This window comes from Primulina tabacum, chromosome 3, assembly GCF_025594145.1.
Source record: "Primulina tabacum isolate GXHZ01 chromosome 3, ASM2559414v2, whole genome shotgun sequence".
In the NCBI taxonomy this organism is placed as follows: Eukaryota; Viridiplantae; Streptophyta; class Magnoliopsida; order Lamiales; family Gesneriaceae; genus Primulina; species Primulina tabacum.
In genome coordinates, this window is record NC_134552.1 from 15,930,038 (window position 1) to 15,954,421 (window position 24,384).

General features: G+C 38.1%; 3 protein-coding genes across 3 annotated transcripts; 1 reads left to right on the forward strand and 2 right to left on the reverse strand.

Annotated features, from left to right (window-relative positions):
• Nucleotides 1-9,409: 9,409 nt before the first annotated feature.
• LOC142540797 (calmodulin-like) lies at nucleotides 9,410-24,239 on the forward strand. Its single transcript, XM_075647184.1, has 2 exons — nucleotides 9,410-9,655; nucleotides 23,637-24,239. Exon 2 carries the CDS (start codon nucleotides 23,668-23,670, stop codon nucleotides 24,007-24,009), a length of 342 nt encoding a protein of 113 aa, XP_075503299.1. The 5' UTR covers nucleotides 9,410-9,655; nucleotides 23,637-23,667; the 3' UTR covers nucleotides 24,010-24,239.
• On the reverse strand, nucleotides 16,255-16,776 carry LOC142538501 (uncharacterized). Its single transcript, XM_075643814.1, has one exon. The coding sequence runs from the start codon at nucleotides 16,774-16,776 to the stop codon at nucleotides 16,255-16,257; it is 522 nt and encodes a 173-aa protein (XP_075499929.1).
• LOC142538502 (uncharacterized) lies at nucleotides 16,934-17,476 on the reverse strand. The gene has a single exon (XM_075643815.1). It carries the CDS (start codon nucleotides 17,474-17,476, stop codon nucleotides 16,934-16,936), a length of 543 nt encoding a protein of 180 aa, XP_075499930.1.
• Nucleotides 24,240-24,384: the final 145 nt, after the last annotated feature.

Sequence of the window (24,384 nt, forward strand, 5' to 3'; positions counted from 1 at the left end):
AAATTATACAGAAAAGGTCCTTAAATGTTTTAGTATGGATAAATCAAATGCTTTAAGTACTTCAATGGTTGTCATATCATTAAACATAAAAAAAGATCCATTCCGTCCATGTAAAAATGATGAAGTTATTTTTGGTTTAGAAGTACCATATCTAAATGATATTGGTGACCTTATGTATCTTGCAAATTGCACAAGACCTGATATATCTTTTGCTGTAAATTTATTGACAAGATTTAGCTCATATCCAACAAAAAGATACTGGAACGAAATTAAACATATATTCTGTTATCTACGAGAAACGATAGACTTGGGACTTTACTATTCAAAAGATATGAATCAAAGCATAATTGGTTATGCTGATGCTGGGTATTTATTTGATCCACACAAGGCACATTCCCAAATCGGATATGTATTTACTCGTGGAGGCAATGCAATATCTTGGCGTTTACAGAAACAAACACTTGTAACAATTTCATCAAATTACGCCGAGATTATTGCACTACATGAAGCAAGCTGTGAGTGTGTGTGGCTAAAATCAATGACCGAACATATTCAAATCTCATGCGGATTATCATTCGACAAGAAGCCTGTGATAATATATGAAGTTAATGTTGCATGTGTTGCTCAAATGAAAGAAGAATACATAAAAAGCGACAGAACTAAACATATTCCCCTAAATTCTTCGCATTCACCCAAGAACTTGAGAAGAATAAATGTATTGATATTCGTTACATACAATCAAATAAAAACTTATCAGATCTCTTCACAAAGGCACTTCCTACTGACAACATTCAGAAATCATATATATAACATTGAGATGCGCAATCTATGAAATTTGTGAAGAATCGTTCATGTTAACATAAGGGGGACTTTATGTGACTAAACTGTTGTGGGGACCCGAACTTAATTCAGTTTTTAATCACTTTCTGGGAATAATTAATCAATTAAAATAAACATGGTCTAATTTTTTTTAAATACGAGAGTACGCAGCATATGAAATAAGTCCTATCTCATTTACAAGATCACTATTCAGATCTAAGTACAAGTTCTGTACAATCGTAAATCATAATAACTACTGTTTCTTCACTACATCTCAGGTGATATAACAGATATACTCCTAAGTCCGGATCTCCACGCTAACTGTCTTCTCTCATCCTCTTCTTGACCCTGATCCAGCCCCACCTGTTGTCATGCACACATACAAAACAAGACAACAGCCGGATAACTCTGGTGAGAATAAATCCCATTATAAACAATGTAAACATGCAATCATATAGAAACATATACAAAAGCATATAACAGTTATCATTAACATGTAGCAAATCAACAAACATGAATGATATAAAACTGTAAATCAACTAGTCATCACAGACTCGACTCAAACAACGCGTCGTCTCAGACTTCGACTCAACTCTAACCTAGGGATCCCAATGTCTGGATATTGATAATTATATCGAATATCAGTCGATAGGAATGAATCAACCCTAAACGGCATCGATATAATTCATATATCCAGTGTCTGGGCGAAACAGCCGCAGAATTGACGAATCAGTCAAGAATTAAGCGAATCAGCCAATAACTAGACGAATCAGCCAGTAATTAAGCGAATCACAGCCAAAGTTTAGACGAATCAGTCGATAACTAGACGAATCAGCCAATAACCAGACGAATCAGCCGGGGACTAGGCGAATCAGCCAATGACAAAATAATCAGTAGTCAATACATGTAGTGGCTATAAATCAATAGACTACACACATCAATCTCATCAATTACAAATATCAATGCAATAAACTAAGTATGTGATTTAGGGAAACTCGAGTCAAACCTCACTCGAGTTGTGCAATCCCAACTCAACATTAATTTATACCTTTCTTTCTGATACTCTGACTCTGTCGAAGTCTCGAACTCAAAGCCTGTCAATACTCAATCTGACAATAACAATATTGAGGGTACGACATCAATACACCACTCAATCAATACTGGATATAATCAGAATTCAATCAAATTCTGTTTCAACAATATGATGTCATAATTTCAATATATCCAGCACTACCATATCAGTCAGATATCAATTCTAACATCTCATATTTGATAACAATTCAATTCTGATATCAAATCTCAATCAACTCAACTCTGAAAATCATAACAATTACATATGGTATCTATTCTTCAGTCCGGTTTTGATTATACGATGTCACATGTCAAGAACATCATATATGAATCCTATCAGATTCTGACAATACCATAATTCCAAATCATATCAAAACGTAGCAAAAATTACGTCCAGTTGTAGCCTACGTCGATAGGAACACAGTACCGAAGTCGGATTCAAAATCAGACGGACGGATCGAAATATAAAGGCGTAAGAATTTCTAGAGGCTTCTCGATTTCTCTCCTCCTTTTCTACTGAATTCTGAAGGTTTGTATACATATATATATTCACACGTTGCATGTCCAAGCAACGTGTTAGCTTTTCCTCAATTCTGGTTGGCGCTCGGGCGGTTATAAATTCCCGCCCGGGCGCTTGCTCGTCGCTCAGGCGGTTAATCTTTACCGCTCGGGCGCGGAAGTTTCTGTCGAGATACTCGGCTGAACATCTCCTGGCGCTCGGGCGGTAATATTCTACCGCTCGTGCGCCAAACATTCTGTCCAAACTCATGGTGCATTGGCGCTCGGGCGGTTCTTTTCTACCGCTCGGGCGCGAGATGTTCGGTCCGACATCTTGGCTTATATGTAACGATGCCCTGCTTCTTCATTTGAGTTCCTATAACCTCAATTCTGTCAATTAATCAACGTCTGATTACAGCAATTAAATCTCGGGCATTACATTTCTCCCCCCTTAGATATGATTTCATCCTCGAAATCCCAGGCAATCAGATCATATCATAGGGAATCATATCAAACCAGGAAGAAATGTATACAAAGGCTAACAGAAAACTTACCTCAATAAAACAATTCTAGAATCTTTATCTCATCTCGGATTTTGTTTTACAAATAGTTTCTTCAGTATCATAACAATTCCATTGAAATTTCACAAACGGAATAGTCTTCATTCTGTGGTGTTTTTCCTTCCGATCAAGAATCTGAATCGGCTTCTCGAAATAACTCAGTGTCTCGTCCAGTTCGGCTTCGTTTGGCTGAATAACATGTGACGCATCAGAGAGATATTTCCTCAATAACGATACATGAAAGACATCATGTATTCCAGATAAAGAAGACGGTAATGCGAATCGATAGGCACGATCTCCTATCTTCTCAAGAATCTCATATGGACCAATATATCGTGGAGACAATTTCTCTTTCTTGCCAAATCTGACCACTCCTCTGAAAGGTGAAATCTTCAAGAATACTCGGTCTCCTGTCTCAAATACCAACGGTCTACGTCGAACATTGGCATATTTGGCTTGTCTATCCTGGGCTGCCTTCATTTTCTTCTGAATCAGCTTCACTTTTTCAGTCATATCTCTGGTCCTATCATGTCCAACTTCAGGGACCTTAGAGATATCGTCCCAATACAGAGGAGATCTGTATTTCTTACTGTACAACGCTTCTAAAGGAGCCATCTTGATACTCGTCTGATAGCTGTTGTTGTACAATAATTCACAAATGACAATAAATCATGTCAACTAGTGCTAAAATTCGGCACTACAGTTCCTGGATATTCTCCAGTATCCGGATAGTTCGCTCCGACTATCCGTCAATCTATAGACGATAAGTGCCAGAGTTTATGGTATATTCTGCCAAAAATACAAAATCAACCGAAAATCATGGTATAATATAATCAACTTTGGCATTCAATGTATTCCAATCACTTTTCTGACATAACTCTTGATCGTCTGATCTTATCTGTACATCATCCTGTACAACATAATACATGCAGATTCGAGCATTCGGTCAATTACAATCATAATCACATCGCAGCACAGTCTTAGGAAGATTTTGATAGTTTTGTCACCAATCCATAGAAATGTACTTCCATTTCTATTTAAGAATCAATAATCTGTATAACCAATCTCCTGGTTTCTATCAACACCTTTTCTGCTATCAAAATGCATACTGAATAAATTATTGCACACTTCTGGCAATATTTATCATTTCAATTTTGGAACATCTGGCATAATAGATCGGTTATTCATATACAATGCAGTATTACTTACCTGATATTCTGATCGACACCCTGTTCTGACTATCGATACCAAATTCTGGACATTCTGATCCACTTTTGAACTGCTTATATTTCCAAATCAGCTCTGGTTCGGACTGTACAATATAAATTCCCTACTGTCTACTATCTGATTCAAACACGGAATTAGAACAACCGCAATATTCAATCAGATTCAAAACATCACTCATCGATACTGATCTGCTAAACTCATAAAACCGCAAATATCTGACACTGATATCCACCTCGGCCAACTAATTACGGTTTAATTCTGCTAAAATCAACAGATACATCATTTTCAGATATAACACACCCTGAATGCAATCTGTCTCAATCAGGATTCACCAATTCAACTAGTTTCTGATATCAAGTCAAGGTTAAAATCAATCTCTCTGACTGAAATCAAATCTAAAGTCTTATCTGAGGAAAACATCAATAACTTTCATATTATTGGTAAATCAGTCAAAGATAGATTCAACTTCAGTAAATCAACTGAATACATAAGGAGTCTCTCTGCTCCTTTTTGTAATAATCAAATCATAGATAGGACGGATTATCAAAGGAATTCTCAATCTAGAATCCTTATCGTACAATATTCATCCTTTGGCCATCTCAGGTCTGCTTCTCACCATCTTCTGGAACTAATCTAGGGTAGCTCTGTACTTGATCAGCATATCAATATCAGTAATGCAGTCTCAAAATCAGACAACACTAGTACAATACAAACTACCACACGATCTAACTCGATCTCATTCTCATCCTACTGTAGTATACGATATTTTACAAAATTCACTGCTATAAAAACTATCCCAAACCAGTAAAGAGATACACTACAGTAGATAAAGACTCAACAGGCAATGCATGACTCAATGCAAATCGTTCAAAAATAAACGTATGGGAAGCATCCGTATTCATCAATACAAAAGCAGGATAACTACATCAAGAACAGTTACCTGCAACATCATCATCTGATGCTTCCTGAGCCTGCTCCTCAGTCAAAGCAAATACTCCGGCCTGCTGCCTAGGAGGCTGGCCAACTGTTTGACTTCCTCCTGGTCTCTGCTGTGACTGAGATGGTGCTGGCTGAAATGAATGAACATCAGCTGATCGTCTACTCCACTGTGCCGCTGATCCAGATGATTCGGCTCCCTGGGATCTTTGAGAACCCTTCTGTGGACACACTCTGGCAAAATATCCCTGTTGTTTGCAGAAGTGGCAACTACCAAGTACTCCTTGGCATTGCTCAGTGGAATGTCTCCCTCCACAATTTCCGCAGTAAGCTTCGGTATAACTCTGTTTGGAAATACTGGAGCTAGAAGAACTGCCGCCAGACTTCTTAAACTGCTTTCCTCTAGCCTTCAGAAAATCTTTCTTTCCACCACTGCTACTGCCACTCTCGAATCGGGGAGGTGGTTGCTGTGGTCTCGATACTGGAGGAACAAATGCAGCTCCTCTCTGCCTTATCAGGCCTGCTTCAGCGTCCTTTGCTCTATTCATGGCATCAGCAAAGTTATTCGGTCGCCATGTGTTCACCAATGTAAAGATATCGGGATTCAAGACATTGATGAACTGATCAGCAACGGCTTCGTCATTTCCAGCCACATGTGGAGCAAACTTCAACAAGGTAGAGAATTTGGTCACATATTCTTCAATGTTCAGTTGACCCTGTCTCAAATTGGCAAACTCCGCCCCCTTGTCTTTCCTGTACGACACTGGAAAAAATCTTTGATAAAACTCAGTTTTAAATACATCCCAAGTAATAGTCGTACCTCGATGCTCCAAGGCCCTCTTCATCGTAATCCACCAGTTCTTTGCAACATCAAGCAACTGGTGCCCAATCAATTTAATTCGGCGCTCATCACTGTAATCCAGTGAATCAAACATCATCTCAATGTTATCTAACCAACTCTCACATTCAACTGATGTCTGAGTACCCTTCAGAGTCGGTGGTTTGAACGACTGAAATCTTTTCAATAACGTTTCCATCGGAGTTGCTGTCACATCCATTGGAGGATTCGATATGCTACCCTGTTTTGGTATTCTTCGAGGAGGCATATCTGATAATAAAATGGATTAATAACCCAATCCAATAAACCTGTTTCACTTCAGTTCCCTCCTCCGATCATCTTACTGCTGATCGAGAATCGGTTCAAATTCGTTCCCAATAATACATATTACACAATCAAATCAGATAAGTCAAGTAACATGTATTATATAAAGCAGTAAATCATGCTAGCAATCACAAGCAAGGAAGAAAAAATCAATCTACCCCGCTCACTAGCTTCTATCTCAGTCTAAAGGATCTATGATTTTGATACCACCTGTTGTGGGGACCCGAACTTAATTCAGCTCTTAATCATTTTCTGGGAATAATTAATCAATTAAAATAAACAGGGTCTAATTTTTTTTAAAAAAAATACGAGAGTACGCAGCATATGAAATAAGTCATATCTCATTTACAAGATCACTATTCAGATCTAAGTACAAGTCCTGTACAATCGTAAATCATAATAAATACTGTTTCTTCACTACATCTCAGGTGATATAACAGATATACTCCTAAGTCCGGATCTCCACGCTAACTGTCTTCTCTCATCCTCTTCTTGACCCTCCAGCCCCACCTGTTGTCATGCACACATACAAAACAAGACAACAGCCGGATAACTCCGGTGAGAATAAATCCCATTATAAACAATGTAAACATGCAATCATATAGAAACATATACAAAAGCATATAACAGTTATCATTAACATGTAGCAAATCAACAAGCATGAATGATATAAAACTGTAAATCAACTAGTCATCACAGACTCGACTCAAACAACGCGTCGTCTCAGACTCGACTCAACTCTAACCTAGGGATCCCAATGTCTGGATATTGATAATTATATCGAATCTCAGTCGATAGGAATGAATCAACCCTAAACGGCATCAATATAATTCATATATCCAGTGCCTGGGAGAAACAAGCCGCAGAATTGACGAATCAGTCAAGAATTAAGCGAATCAGCCAATAACTAGACGAATCAGCCAGTAATAAAGCGAATCAGCCAAAGTTTAGACGAATCAGTCGATAACTAGACGAATCAGCCAATAACCAGAAGAATCAGCCGGGGACTAGGCGAATCAGCCAATGACAAAATAATCAGTAGTCAATACATGTAGTGGCTATAAATCAATAGACTACACACATCAATCTCATCAATTACAAATATCAATGCAATAAACTAAGTATGTGATTTAGGGAAACTCGAGTCAAACCTCACTCGAGTTGTGCAATCCCAACTCAACATTAATTTATACCTTTCTTTCTGATACTCTGACTTTGTCGAAGTCTCGAACTCAAAGCCTGTCAATACTCAATCTGACAATAACAATATTGAGGGTACGACATCAATACACCACTCAATCAATACTGGATATAATCAGAATTCAATCAAATTCTGTTTCACCAATATGATGTCATAATTTCAATATATCCAGCACTACCATATCAGTCAGATATCAATTCTAACATCTCATATTTGATAACAATTCAATTCTGATATCAAATCTCAATCAACTCAACTCTGAAAATCATAACAATTCCATATGGTATCTATTCTTCAGTCCGATTTTGATTATACGATGTCTAACATGTCAAGAACATCATATATGAATCCTATCAGATTCTGACAATACCATAATTCCAAATCATATCAAAACGTAGCAAAAATTACGTCCAGTTGTAGCCTACGTCGATAGGAACACAGTACCGAAGTCGGATTCAAAATCAGACGGACGGATCGAAATACAAAGGCGTAAGAATTTCTGGAGGCTTCTCGATTTCTCTCCTCCTTTTCTACTGAATTCTGAAGGTTTGTATACATATATATATTCACACGTTGCATGTCCAAGCAACGTGTTAGCTTTTCCTCAATTCTGGTTGGCGCTCGGGCGGTTATAAATTCTTGCCCGGGCGCTTGCTCGGCGCTCGGACGGTTAATCTTTACCGCTCGGGCGCGGAAGTTTCTGTCGAAATACTCGGCTGAACATCTCCTGGCGCTCGGGCGGTAATATTCTACCGCTCGGGTGCCAAACATTCTGTCCAAACTCATGGTGCATTGGCGCTCGGGCGGTTCTTTTCTACCGCTCGGGCGCGAGATGTTCGGTCCAACATCTTGGCTTATATGTAACGATGCCCTGCTTCTTCATTTGAGTTCCTATAACCTCAATTCTGTCAATTAATCAACGTCTGATTACAACAATTAAATCTCAGGCATTACAACTGTTTTTCCCTTGCTATGGTTTTTATTCCAATGAGTTTTTCCTAGTATAATTTGGTTTTCCCTTGCAATGGTTTTTAACGAGGCAATATAAAAACACGAAATGAAGACAATCATCATATCACGATCATCATCACAAGGGGGACTGTTGAAAATAAAGAGTTGAAATTATTGAATGTTGAAAATAACCGTTGTAAATATTGAAAATTAGTGTTTGATGATGTATGTAATAATGTATTTATTTTTGAATTATTTCCAAAAAAGTTATATAAATAGGTCTCTCAGTTTGTGAAGAAGAACACAATTGAGTAGACAAAATTGTAGAAAAGTGTGTAATTTGATATATTTTGAGAGTTTGAGATTTTTACTTTTTACCGTAAATTTTTATTTTTAACAAAGTTGATCATATTCTAATAATAATTATATTTTTATTTATTAAAAATAAAACAACGATCAAATATTTTATTTAGATTACTCATTACTTTTTAATCACAAATATTACTTTTATCGTAAATATTGACAAAGTTGATTTAAAAAAAATAAAATAAAATTTCACACTAGCCAAATAACAAAGAATTAATGGGAGTGGTTAGTGGGGTATTGAAGTATGTTGTTGCTTTATTGATATTTGCCTTCTTTTTTTTTCTGGTTTGGAAGGCCAATCTATCCATATCCTTCTTCCTTTTTATATTAAAATGAACTTCAACTTGCATAATGAATATGTTTGAAATTAAGGTTCGTTATTCCATTGGCTTTCCATCTTTTATCATTCATTATATACTAAAAAACAAGTTGACTTCGACACATGATGCTTTGGTAAACCCAAGCAATAATGGGTTTGTAGATGGAATCTAGGTCTGGACCAAGCCCATTGACAAAAAGCTCAGCCCAAGTATATATTATTATATTTTATTTAATAATAAAGAGTAAAATGGGCCAATTGGCAAATTCATTGTGGGTCAAGAGCAAAGCGGGGAAACGGTCTATAAAAAAGCTTAAAATGAATTAATAGATTCGAAATTAATCTCTCTTTAGCCTTCGCTGCTGCCAGCCAATCGAAAAAGCTAATCTCATTTTCCTCCAACGATCGTGTTGGTGTACTTGTTTATCGGATTAGAGATTGTGAAGGGAGAAAATTCGTAGGTGGACAAATGGCGGATCAGTTGACAGATGACCAGATCTCCGAGTTCAAGGAGGCCTTCAGCCTTTTCGACAAGGATGCCGATGGTTCAATCGTTCTTCTTCTCTCTTTTTCAGTTAGGTTTCCTTCGATTTTGAAACCAATGTGTGTAGGTTTTCAATTCACGTGTTTTAGGTGTTGGAGATTCAGATGGGTGTCAGGGAAATATCTTGTTAGCAAGCTGTGTGTTGAAGAATAGAGAAAGAATTCCAAGTTTATGTAAAACTATTCCATTGAAATTATACTAGTTGAAACTCATCGAGCTAATTTAGCCGAGCTTCCCAACTTGATGACGGGTTCTTCATTAGGATTGTATGCTCGAGCAGGGGAAGGTATATATGTAATGATGAAATATCAAGCAGAAGAAAAATACATTCTATTGAATGATGCAAGCATGTTACAACTGTTGTTTTCCAAATGTATAAAAAACTGAACAAGTAAATGCTACTTTACTACTGGTTTTATAGCTAATTTAACTTATCCATTACTATGTATTCTTTGGAGGAGAAGGATTGATCTTGCATTTATTTCTCTTATTTTTTGGTAACACGTTTGCGTGGTATAGATTGCCTCATTATCATGTAAAACCATTGGTTGCTAGTTTTTGGATTTTTAATATTTATTCATTTTGATTATTGCATCTGTTTTGTGTGCAATGATGCAATGGAAAACTTTTTGTGTGATTGTCGTCTCACATGATGAATGTTTTGTGTTTTGATTTATGATTGCTATTTGTTTCGGTTGGTTTTATAGATATGAAGAAGCTATGATATTAGAAAGCGTTGCTACACGCTTTTATTGATTGAATACGCTTTTACTCTTTACTTGTTTTACTTCTCATTTGTTATAAATAGTTAGTTGGCGGTAAGCTTCTGTAATCTTTCAATTCACATTTCTCAGAACATATATTTGAGGTATTTTTGGAGATCATCTTTCGTTCATGATAATTCATTTCCCAATATGGTATCAGAGCATTAATCCGCGATAGATTTGCCTTTCTTCCATGGCGAGAGGTGCTCCAAACTCAAATGTTCAAGGCTCCACCACCAATCAGGGCCAGGGCCAGAGAGTTGCTTTTGAAGATTCTAGCAGCCTTCTTCTATCTGCAAAATGACGATCATCCTGGTCTCGTTTTGGTGTCTCATCCTCTCTCAGGTAACAATTATAATACTTGGAGTCGTGCGATGAATATGGCGTTGACAGCGAAAAACAAAATTAGTTTCGTCAACAGTACCTCTGTGCGTCCTTCGGTTGAGGATTTGTTGTATGGGGCTTGGATCCGCTGTAATAGCATGGTCATTTCCTGGATCCTTAATTCTGTTTCTCGAGAAATTGCGGATAGCTTGATGTATATTGCTACTGCACATGAAATCTGGATTGACTTACATGATCTTTTTCATCAAAGCAATGCTCCACGTATATTTCAAATTAAGAAACTCCTGAATGGTTTGCAACAAGGATCAATGGATATCAGTGGATTTTATACTCGTATGAGAACTCTTTGGGATGAATTGAAAGATTTTCAGCCGATCTCTGTATGTACTTGTGGATCGATGAAAGAATGGATGAATTATCAAAATCAGGATTGTGTTCTACAATTTCTTATGGGTTTGAATGACTCTTATTGTCACACCCTTACTCTATACTTAGCATAATTACCATAATCAAAATAAGGTTTGAATGATATAACTATATTATGAAGCAAATCAAACAAGAGGACATCACTTTGACGGTTTATAAAAATTTTGGCATGATGTCCCTACATTCTTGTAAAAGCCAAAAACTCAACTCAAACAACAACATCAACACGTATATACAATCGTATTCTTACATACAAACATATTCTGTAGCATTATCCCCCTAGACATAAACTTTGTAAAACTTGTTTCAAACCCATACATTAAATTCATTATAATATATATGCGGAAGCTATACAATAAGAAGTCCCGGTTATTGTCGAGGTGAGGCACGTCACTAGCATCCATTGGCGAACCGGCATCCTATGTCTCTCCTTTACCTGGTCCTGTAATACATGAGCTACGTGAGTTCATAAAACTCAATAAGTTGGCACTTGTACATATCAATATGCGTAGAAGGAACATACATATCAAGTTCGTGAACAACAATGAAACTTTAAACCATGTCATATCATAGCATATATTCATGTTCATTTTTGTACTTGAGCCTCATTAGTTGACCTGTACTACCGTGCTTGCTTTATTATATAGCTACTACTGTGTTGGACGTCAGGGAGCAACCTTTGGCAACCCCACGCCCCATGAACATATATTGGCCAATAGTTTTGGTGGACTTAAAACCACCCATGATGTCAACAAGCTCTATATCATGTAAAATCAGTCTTTTTCTTTTCATGTCCATGTTCATGTTCATGACATAGCACTCATCTTCAATATTCATGAGTTCCTTACATATTTAATACATAACAATGGAATATAGTGCTATGTTTTCATCAATAAACATACTAACAATGTACATATAGCAATAGAAAATGAGAAGCATTTGAAATTCATAATATTACTCATGTATTACTTCAAGAACATGCCAACTTACAGTCCAAGCTTAAGAACACTGGTTTGAGACGGTGTTTCTCGCTCCTGTACTGTCAAATACATCAATAAACTCATCACTATGTATATACTAGGTGAAAATCACTCCTCTACATGTAGAACAACTAAAAGAGAAGAAAATTTACACCTATACGATGTTCTTGTGATGGAGAACTAAGTTCTTACCTCAAAGTGATAAAAGGAATGAAGAAGAGAGCTTTGGAGGAAGATTTCTAAGTTTTTCTTTCGTGTCTTGCTGTGAAGGGAAAGGAAAGAACTGATACAATGGCTCAGAAATTCAAAACTTATCCTATTTTATACTGGACGGTGCTCGGGCGGTCATAAATTACCACTCGAGCGCGGTACTTTCTGTCCGAAACCAAAAATCCAGAACCATTGGCGCTCGGGCGGTCATTTCTTACCACTCGCGCCGCTCTGCGCACAGCCACCTCAAAGATTGCTTCAGAAACGGCTCTTCCGTTCATAATCTGAAAAAGTGGTAAACAGGAAAGTTGTAGCCCTATGTCTTGGCTTGAATTCTAACAGGTTTCATGTCATTTGGAGGTATGAGTAAAACGTTATGCTCATTCTCCCAACATGTGTCATTGTAGGAGTGACGATACACACGACCCACTTCGGGGCGCTTTTGGCTTGTCTTCCACAATGATTTGGACAAAACTCAACCCATGAAAGTTGTAACCTTATATCTTAGCTTTCTAATGATTATGACCTCACACAATTTGGATCAATATTCAAATGATTATGCTAAAACCCGTACGAACTACCATATTTTCATCTCATTTCCCACCACTTCTGTTACACTATTTCTACGTACACATCTTACTATCACTATTTAGACATATTATCAATCTCAAAACACCATGAACAATATAAAAATCATGTTGAATCTCAATATTGATACCTCAATCATCACATGAAATCTACTGAGCTAATTAACTACGTAATAAACGACACAAACGCATTATTATCAATTTTACGAGTAACCGGGCATTACAATTCTCCCCTCCTTCAAAGAATTTCGTCCTCGAAATTTGACGTACTATATAGTTCATGATATCTCTGTTGAATCTCGTCTTCTCGCTCCCATGTTGCTTCTTCAATTGCATGATTGCGTCATAACAATTTTACTAAGGGTATTTCTTTTTCTCGTAACACTTTTGATTTCCTATCGAGAATTTGGATCGGCCGTTTTTCATACGAGAGATTCGATGCAAGCTCCAATGGTTCGTAATGAAGAACGTGAGAAAGATTGGCCAAATATTTCCGTAGCAAGGAAACATGAAAAACGTTATGAACATTTGACAAGTTCGGTGGTAAAGCAACTCGGTAGGCCCTGTCTCCTATTCTTTCCAAGATTTCAAATGGACCGTTATATCTTGGACTTAATTTTTCCTTTTTGCCGAAATGCAAAAATGCCCTTCAATGGTGATATCTTTACAAATACATGGTCACCGACTTGGAATTCCAATCGATGATGTCGTACATCAGCATAGCTTTTCTGTCGACTCTGGGCAGTGTGCATTCTTTCTCTGATCTTAGTTACCAATTCAGCTGTCTGTTGTACCAACTTAGGGCCTAATAATTTTCTTTCTCCGACTTTATCCCAATGTATCGGAGAGCGACATTTCCTACCCTATAATGCAGTATATGGTGCCATTCCAATAATTGACTGATAACTATTGTTATATGTGAATTCAGCCAACGGTAGTTTACTGTCCCAACTACCTGGAAAGTCAATAGTACAAGCTCTCAACATATCTTCTAAGATCTGATTCACTCGTTCTGATTGTCCATCAGTTTGAGGATGGAACGCCGTACTAAATGACAATCGAGTTCCCATAGTATGATGTAAACTTTTCCAAAATGCAGACGTAAATTTGGGATCTCTATCAAATACAAAGGACACTGGGATGCCATGAAGTTTCACTATCTCTTTGATGTATTCTTCAGCATATTGATTCATCGTGTATGTGGTTTTCACTGGAAGAAAGTGAGCTGATTTCGTAAGTCGATCCACAATAACCCATATAGCATTGAATCCTCTTTGTGTTCTTGGCAAACCAAGAATGAAATCCATCGTGATGTGTTCCCATTTCCATTCAGGAATAGGCAATGGTTTCAGGAGTCCTGCTGGTCTTTGATGTTCAGTTTTGACCTGTTGACAAGTTAGACATTGTGCAACAAATTGAGCAATGTCCTTTTTCATACCTGGCCACCAAAATAATGGTTTCAAATCTTTGTACATTTTTGTGCCTCCTGGATGGATCGAATAGGGAGTAGCATGAGCATCAATAAGAATATCATTTCTGATCGTTCCTTGCTTTGGCACACACAATCTCCCTCGATATGTCTAAATTTCTTTCCCATTCAATTCAAAATTCAAATTTCCTTTTTCCTCATCTCGCTGCCTCAGTTGTTGTAATTCATTATCTGCACTTTGTTCGGCCTTGATCCTATCTGCAAGTGTTGGTCGAACCATGAGGGATGATAATTGGATTGCAGTTCTTTTTGGCATAACATCAATCTTCAAATTCTGTAAATCCCATAAAATTTGCTCTTGTACTTGCATTGCAGCAATAGAACTGAACTTTCGACTTAATGCATCTGCAACAACATTGGCTTTAACTGGATGATAGTTAATAACACAATCATAATCTTTCACTAATTCCAACCAACTTCGTTGACGCATATTCAATTCTTTTTGTGTGAATAAATATTTCAAACTCTTGTGGTCCGTGTGAATTTCACACCGTTCACCATATAGATAATGGCGCCATATTTTCAATGCAAATACCACTGCTGCCAGTTCTAAATCATGTGTGGGATAATTCTTTTCATATTCCTTCAACTGTCTTGAGGCATAAGCAATCACCTTCCCGTGTTGTATTAAAACTGCTCCTAAACCTTTTTTCGAAGCATCACTGTATACCACAAAATCTCCTAATACTTCTGGAATAACAAGGACTGGTGCTGATGTCAATTTTGTTTTTAACTCTTGGAAACTGCGATCACATGCTTCGTTCCATATAAATTTGACATTCTTTCGGGTTAACGCAGTCAAAGGCAATGTTATCTTAGAAAATCCCGCTATAAACCGACGGTAATAACCAGCTAGCCCAAGAAAACTACGTATCTTGGTAACAGTGGTAGGTCGTAGCCAGTTATTAACAGCTTCAATCTTTCTTGGATCCACTGATATGCCTTTTTTTGAGATGATATGACCCAAGAATGCCACTTGTTCAAGCCAAAATTCACATTTCTTCCATTTAGCATATAAATGTTTATCTTTCAAAGTCTGCAAAACTAATTGCAAATGTTCTCGATGCTCCTCTACAGTTCGTGAATAGATGAGAATATCATCTATAAACACAATCACGAAATTGTCTAAAAATGGCTTGAAAATTTTGTTCATCAAATCCATAAAAACAGCTGGTGCATTTGTTAGTCCAAATGACATTACAAGAAATTCATAATGCCCGTACCTGGTTCGGAAGGCAGTCTTTGAGATATCATCTGATTTAACTTTTAATTGATGATAGCCTGATCGTAAATCAATCTTCGAAAAGATAGCAGCTCCTTGTAATTGATCAAACAAATCATCAATTCTGGGGAGTGGATATTTGTTTTAATTGTCACTTTGTTCAACTCCCGATAATCAATACATAAACGAAGAGTACCGTTTTTCTTTTTCACAAACAAAACAGGTGCACCCCATGGTGAAAAGCTCGGTCTAATAAACCCTTTATCAAGCAACTCCTGTAACTGTTCTTTCAATTCTTCCGTTTCTGTAGGAGCTAATCGATAAGGAGCTTTTGAGATCGGATGAGTTCCTGCCACAACATCAATTACAAATTCGATCTCTCTATCTGGGGGTAAGCCTGTTATATCATCAGGAAATACTTCTGGAAACTCACACACAACATCTGTATCTTTTAATTCACGAACCGGTGAATCAATAACTAAAACAGATGCTAAATATCCTTGACACCCCTTCTGTAATAATTTACAAGCCTTCATACAAGAGATTATCTGAAGAGGTAAGGATATACCTGCACTTGCTACTGTGAATGGTTCAGCCTGATCATCTTTATGCCAAAATCAATAGTAACTATGTACTTCGAGAGCCAATCCATTCCCAATATCACATCAAAATCGGTCATTTTCAAAACTATCAATTCAGCATACATCTGATGGCCTTGGACATATATTGGACACCCTCGCATAATCTGATCTGTCTGTAATTCTTGCCCGGAAGGTAAGGCTATGGCGAGTTGTGTCTCTGTGATACTTGTTGTAATGCCCAGTCTCCTTACAAACGATTCCAAAATAAAGGAATGTGTGGCTTCTGAATCTAGTAAAACAATAGCATTAACACCAGAAATCAAGAACATACCGGTAATCATCGATGTATCCGCATCCACTTCTTCTTTGGTCATCGAGAAAATGCATCCCTGTACTTTCTCAGAACTCCCTGGACAATTCCTGGCGAGATGCCCTGGCTTTTTGCAACGATAACAAACATTGGAACCTTGCATACATTCCCCGCCATGAAGTTTGCCACATTTAGGACAAGGTGGCATGTCCTGTTCTTTACGTGGAGGGGTACCCTTGCCACGGGGTTCCTCTGGTCGAGTACCTTTGCTATCGGTCTTTTTGCATTGTCCTGTTCCTTGGCTCTTTTGAAAGTACTGCTGCCTTTGCTATTGCCTATCTCTGTCAATGTCTTGTTCATCTTGTTCAGCCATAAGTGCCCTTTCCACTATCTCCCCATACGTAGCAACTTTTGACATTCGTACATCTCATGAAGTGTTCGCCCTTACTTGTGTCATCCTGGGCAATATATGGTACATATTGGACTCCGGCCTCGAATTGTTGTATGTATTCCCCCATTGACATGGTTCCTTGCTTCAGATTAAGAAAATCACTGGCTTTCTTGGCTCGTACATCTTTACTGAAATACTTGTTGTAAAACACGGTTTTGAAAGTTTCCCAAGTTAATGGTATTGTAGCTAATGCCACCCTTGCACTCTCCCACCATATTCTTGCATGCTTTGTGTATAAAAATATGGCACACGTTACTTTGTCTGCATCTTCCATATGAAGGTAGGAGAAGATGGACTCCAATGATTTAATCCATTCTTCTGCTACTGCTGGATCGGTGCTTCCCATGAATTCCGGAGGATTCAGACGTCGAAAACGATCATACACATCTATTTGAACAGGTCCTTGTCTGGGTAGCATGGCGTGTGCGTGTGCCTGCTCGTGAGTAGTCTGTTGCATCTTAAGTAATTGATGTATCTGCTCCCCATGGACTTTCGCTTATTGTTGGAGCAGTTGAGCAAAATCATCTACCGGTCGTGGCGTACTGCCTTCATCGCTGGGGCCTTGCCCTTAGAGGACTCTCCTTCATGTACCTTACGTTTCGGTGGCATCGTCGCTTATCTTAACCTACATGTAGGATACATAGACACATAACTTAACATAAACTATGAAATAAAAAGATACTTACTTGCCGAATTCCCATGTATGGATGAAGTGCAGTGTCTTCCCTGTCAAAGAACCGTGGGCTCTGATACCATTCTACAATGTCACACCCTTACTCTATACTTAGCATAATTAACATAATCAAAATAAGGTTTGAATGATATAACTATAGTATGAAGCAAATCAAACAAGAGGCATCACTTTGACGGTTTATAAAAATTTTGGCATGATGTCCCTACATTCTTGTAAAAGCCAAAAACTCAACTCAAGCAACAACATCAACACGTATATACAATAGTATTCTTACATACAAACATATTCTGTAGCATTATCCCCCTAGACATAAACTTTGTAAAACTTGTTTCAAACCCATACATTAAATTCATTATAATATATATGCGGAAGCTATACAATAAGAAGTCCCGGTTCTTGTCGAGGTGAGGCACGTCACTAGCATCCATTGGCGAACCGGCATCCTATGTCTCTACTTTACCTGGTCCTGTAATACATGAGCTGCGTGAGTTTATAAAACTCAATAAGTTGGCACTTGTACATATCAATATGCGTAGAAGGAACATACATATCAAGTCGTGAACAACAATGAAACTTTAAACCATGTAATATCATAGCATATATTCATGTTCATTTTTGTACTTAAGCCTCATTAGTAGACCTGTACTACCGTGCTTGCTTTATTATATAGCTACTACTGTGTTGGACGTCAGGGAGCAACCTTTGGCAACCCCACGCCCCATGAACATATATTGGCCAATAGCTTTGGTGGACTTAAATCCACCCATGATGTCAACAAGCTCTATATCATGTAAAATCAGTCTTTTTCTTTTCATGTCCATGTTCATGTTCATGACATAGCACCCATCTTCAATATTCATGAGTTCCTTACATATTTAATACATAACAATGGAATATAGTGCTATGTTTTCATCAATAAACATACTAACAATGTACATATAGCAATAGAAAATGAGAAGCATTTGAAATTCATAATATTACTCATGTATTACTTCAAGAACATGCCAACTTACAGTCCAAGCTTAAGAACACTGGTTTGAGACGGTGTTTCTCGCTCCTGTACTGTCAAATACATCAATAAACTCATCACTATGTATATACTAGGTGAAAATCACTCCTCTACATGTAGAACAACTAAAAGAGAAGAAAATTTACACCTATACGATGTTCTTGTGATGGAGAACTAAGTTCTTACCTCAAAGTGATGAAAGGAATGAAGAAGAGAGCTTTGGAGGAAGATTTCTAAGTTTTTCTTTCGTGTCTTGCTGTGAAGGGAAAGGAAAGAACTGATACAATGGCTCAGAAATTCAAAACTTATCCTATTTTATACTGGGCGGTGCTCGGGCGGTCATAAATTACCACTCGAGCGCGGTACTTTCTGTCCGAAACCAAAAATCCAGAACCATTGGCGCTCGGGCGGTCATTTCTTACCACTCGGGCGCCGCTCTGCGCACAGCCACCTCAAAGATTGCTTCAGAAAAGGCTCTTCCATTCATAATCTGAAAAAGTGGTAAACAGGAAAGTTGTAGCCCTATGTCTTGGCTTGAATTCCAACTAGTTTCATGTCATTTGGAGGTCGATACACACGACCCACTTCGGGGCGATTTTGGCTTGTCTTCTACAATGATTTGGACAAAACTCAATACATGAAAGTTGTAACCTTATATCTTAGCTTTCTAATGGTTATGGCCTCACACAATTTGGATCAACATTCAAATGATTATGCTAAAACCCGTAGGAACTACCATATTTTCATCTCATTTCCCACCACTTCTATTTCACTATTTCTACGTACACATCTTACTATCACTATTTAGACATATTATCAATCTCAAAACACCATGAACAATATAAAAATCATGTTCAATCTCAATATTGATACCTCAATCATCACATGAAATCTACTGAGCTAATTAACTACGTAATAAACGACACAAACGTATTATTATCATTTGTACGAGTAACCGGGCATTACACTTGTGCTCAAATACGAGCTCAAATCCTAATGATGGAGCCACTTCCAGTCATGTCCAAGATTTTTTCACTCGTGGTACAGGAGGAACGACAGCGATCGATACATAAAGAGGCTTATGGTGGTTCTGGTGCTGTTAATTCGCAAGCCTCTGTGCATCCATCGCTTGCTGCAACGTTTGTTAAAGGTCCTTCCCATGGTAAAGGAAATAAGAATGATAAACTGATGGTTTGTTCATATTTTCACTATCCAGGGCACACAATTGACAAGTGTTATCAACTCCATGGGTTTCCTCCCAGTCACCCCAAATATAAGCAGAAACAAAGCGAAGATCGTAGCCGAGTCAATCAAATTCGAGCCTCCACTTCTGCCCCTGCCCCTACTGAAGTTGTTCCAGTTTGTCGATCCCGTGACAAAAACTCGAATGGATTGAATGATTCACTTAGCCCTGAGCATTGTAAGCAGCTCATTGCCTTCCTCAATTCACAACTTCAACTTGGATATGGCTCCAATTCAGTTGCACAATAGCATGAGCCCTCTGTTTCCTGTTTCAGTTGTATAAATCCTCTATCCTTCGCCTTTACTTCCATTTTTAATTGTGATTGGTGTTGGATACTGGGGCAACACACCATATTTGTTGTTCTCTTTCATCATTTTCTTCATATAAGCCTCTTACTTCAACTATCACGTTGCCTAATAATTCTACTGCACCAGCCACACATATTGGCTTTGTTCATCTGTCTCGTGATCTTGTGCTGGAGAATGTTTTATTTGTTCCCCAATTTCACTTCAACTTGTTGTCAATTAGTTAACTCACAACTCATTTGCCTTGCTCAGTTTCCTTTTTTTCTGATTCATGTCAAATTTAGGCACTTCACGAGAACAAGATGATTGGGATGGGTAAACGAGTTGGAAATCTCTACGTGCTAACCACCTCCAGCCTGACACCAAGTGTTCATTCTCCTTCTACTGTTTGTAATGTTTCTTTAACCCAATGTAAACTTTGGCACTTTAGAATGGGTCATCCATCTTTTTCAAGATTATCTGTTATGGGAAGTGATTTAGCTCTTGATTCCTTATGTCCACCAAAATACTTTGATTGTCATGTTTGTCCATTATCCAAACAGAAACAATTACCATTTATCTCAAACAACTTAGTTAGTGACAATTTATTTGATTTAGTACATCTTGACATTTGGGGTCCGTTTTCTACATTGAGTGTTGAAGGCTATAAATATTTTCTCACTATTGTAGATGATCATTCGAGATTCACTTGGGTTTATTTTCTCAAGGCTAAGTCTGATGTCTCTAGCACATTTCCCATTTTTTTAAAGATGATTTCCACCCAATTTGAGCGTAGGATCAAGGCTGTTCGGGCAGATAATGCTCCTGAGCTGGACTTTTCTACTTTCTTTCGTAGCGAAGGCATTCTTTCTCATCACTCGTGTGTTGAACAACCACAACAAAATTCAGTTGTGGAAAGAAAACACCAACATATTCTCAATGTAGCTCGTGCTCTCCTCTTTCAATCATCTGTTCCTTTAGTTTACTGGAATGATTGTGTTCAAATTGCTGTTTATTTGATCAATAGAACCCCTTCCCCTCGACTTTCACATAAAACTCCATTTGAGATATTACACTCTAAATCACCTTCCTATTCCCATTTAAAGGTCTTTGGCTGCTTGTGCTATGGCTCCACTCTCTTAAGTCATCGACATAAGTTCTCACCCCGTGCTATTAAATCTGTATTTTTGGGTTATCCATTGGGCTTTAAAGCATACAAACTTCTTAACCTTGAAACAAATGAAATATATATATCTCACGTGATGTGTTTTCCATGAAAATACTTTCCCATTTCACAGTGAGTTGTCTCCCTCACATTTGGACACTTTCTTTGACAATGTTTTGCCAACACAATTTGAATCTTCTCCTGTCTCCACTCATCATGAGTCTATTCGTTCAACTCGATCCAACAGAACACTCAAACCCCCAAGTCATTTGAGTGACTTTCATTGTTATACCACTGCCTTTTCTTCTTTTTGCTGTATTGCTCACCCACTATCCTCTAATCTTGGTGATCATCGTTTATCTCCAGCTCACAAATCCTTCATACACACTATATCATCTGTTGTTGAACCAACCTCCTTCTCTCAGGCCGTTGTTCAACCTGAATGGAGACAAGCCATGTATGAGGAATTGCGAGCTTTGGAGCGTAATGGGACTTGGTCCATTGTGTCTCTACCACCTGACAAGCGTGTTGTAGGTCGTCGGTGGGTGTATAAAGCCAAATTTTTTGCTGATGGCCGTTTGGAACGCTATAAGTCACGCCTTGTAGCTAAGGGCTACACGCAACATGAAGGCATTGATTATCTTGAGAACTTTTTCTCCCGTTGCAAAGCTGGTAACCGTGAGAACTTTGCTGGCTTTGGCTTCTATTCGTGGCTAGTTTTTAACGCAGCTGGATGTGAATAATGCTTTCTTGCATTGTGACTTATCTGAAGACGTATATATGTCGTTGCCTCAAGGTTATCACCTACAGGGGGAGTCTTTACCTGCGAATGTAGTTTGCAAATTGCACAAGTCCCTATATGGTTTGAAGCAGGCCTCGAGACAATGGTTTGCCAAATTCTCTTCCACGCTACTTCATATTGGTTTTGTTCAATCTCATGCAGATAATTCTTTGTTCATTCGCAAGCGTGGAGATGTGTTTCTGGCCTTAGTGGTATATGTGGATGATATAGTCATCGCCACGAACAATGAAGAAGAAGCCACTGATTTAAAAATGTTTCTAGACAATCAATTCAAGTTAAAAGATTTGGGTGACCTCAAGTACTTTCTTGGGATTGAAGTGGCATGTTCATCGCAAGGTATTTCTATATGTCAACGCCATTATGCTCTTCAATTACTTGCTGATACAGGTCTTACTGGTTGCAAGCCACGTACTACACCATTAGATGTAGGCTTGAAGCTAAGTGCAGAAGATGGTGAACTATTTCCTGATCCTTCTGAATACAGACGTCTTGTGGGTAGGCTTCTTTATCTTACTGTCACACGTCCCGACTTAGCGTACTCAGTGAACAAGCTAAGTCAATTTGTTTCGAAGCCACGAGACGCACATTTGCAAGCTATATATTCTGTGCTGAAGTATATTAAAGGGACAGTAGGTCAGGGCTTGTTCTACAGCTCTTCGTCCAACCTCAATTTTCTCTGATTCAGATTGGACAGCCTACCCAGATGCAAGACGATCAATCTCTGGTTTTTGTGTTCTTTTGGGAGAGTCACTGATTATCTTGGAAATCCAAGAAGCAACATACTGTGTCCAGGTCATCTTCTGAAGCGGAGTATAGATCAATGACAAATGCAACATGTGAAGTAGTTTGGTTGCTTTCATTACTTAAAGATTTTCAAGTGTGCTATAATGTTCCAGTACCCTTATTTTGTGATAACCAGGCAGCCCTACACATCGCTTCTAATCATGTGTTTCATGAGCGCACCAAACACATCGAGATAGATTGTCATGTGGTGCGAGAGAAGTTGCAAGCTGGGATTATCAAAGTGTTATATGTGGCCTCAAATTTACAGCTCGCTGATTTATTTACAAAATCACTTCTCCCTGGACGGTTTCGGGAACTTTTGTCCAAGATGGCTATTCACAATATTCATTCTCCATCTTGAGGGGGAGTATTAGAAAGCGTTGCTACACGCTTTTATTGATTGAATACGCTTTTACTCTTTACTTGTTTTACTTCTCATTTGTTATAAACAGTTAGTTGGCGGTAAGCTTTTGTAATCTTTCAATTCACATTTCTCAGAACATATATTTGAGGTATTTTTGGAGATCATCTTTTGTTCGTGATAATTCATTTCCCAATATATGACCTCTGTTGTGAAGAATCCCAGTATTTATATACCCTTAGTTTGTCAATTAATCATAGTCGACACCTTATGCAGGTTGCATACAACCAAGGAGCTTGGCACGGTCATGAGATCATTGGGGCAGAATCCAACGGAGGCCGAGCTCCAAGACATGATTAACGAGGTTGATGCTGATGGCAATGGAACCATCGACTTTCCCGAGTTCTTGAATCTCATGGCCCGGAAAATGAAGGACACTGACTCGGAGGAGAAACTGAAAGAGGCGTTTCGTGTCTTTGACAAAGATCAAAATGGTTTTATCTCTGCTGCTGAACTGCGCCATGTGATGACAAATCTTGGCGAGAAGCTAACCGATGAAGAGGTTGATGAGATGATTCGAGAGGCAGATGTTGATGGAGATGGGCAAATTAACTATGAAGAGTTTGTCAAGGTAATGATGGCCAAGTAATGTTCCGAACATTAGTAAATTATTATTATATTACGAGTATAAAATTGGGGACAAAATCTAGGGAAGAGGAGAGAGCAGAGGAGGGCTGACTAGCGTAATGTGTTCCCAGTTTCGTTATTCATCTTTTCTTTTATGGATTTTCAAGCTTTTGACGATGTTTGTGGCATGTTGTCATGGTGGAGATGAAATCTGTATTTCATTTTGATATGTATTTTGTGAATATTTTGAAGTGCTATATCAAGTCAAGTACGCCCCATGTTCGTAAATTGTTCAGCATCTGTTTATTTTTTTTCCATATGTTTAGTTTTGAGTTCATATGATAGTGTACAGATTGAGATTGCATTTTGGCACAGATATTAATTTCAGAATAATTTT

Excerpts from the sequence above, each read along its gene's own strand:
- LOC142538501 (XM_075643814.1), bottom strand. The coding sequence starts at position 16,776 with ATGCCACCTTGTCCTAAATGTGGCAAACTTCATGGCGGGGAATGTATG.
- LOC142538502 (XM_075643815.1), bottom strand. The coding sequence starts at position 17,476 with ATGCAACAGACTACTCACGAGCAGGCACACGCACACGCCATGCTACCC.
- LOC142540797 (XM_075647184.1), top strand. The coding sequence starts at position 23,668 with ATGAGATCATTGGGGCAGAATCCAACGGAGGCCGAGCTCCAAGACATG.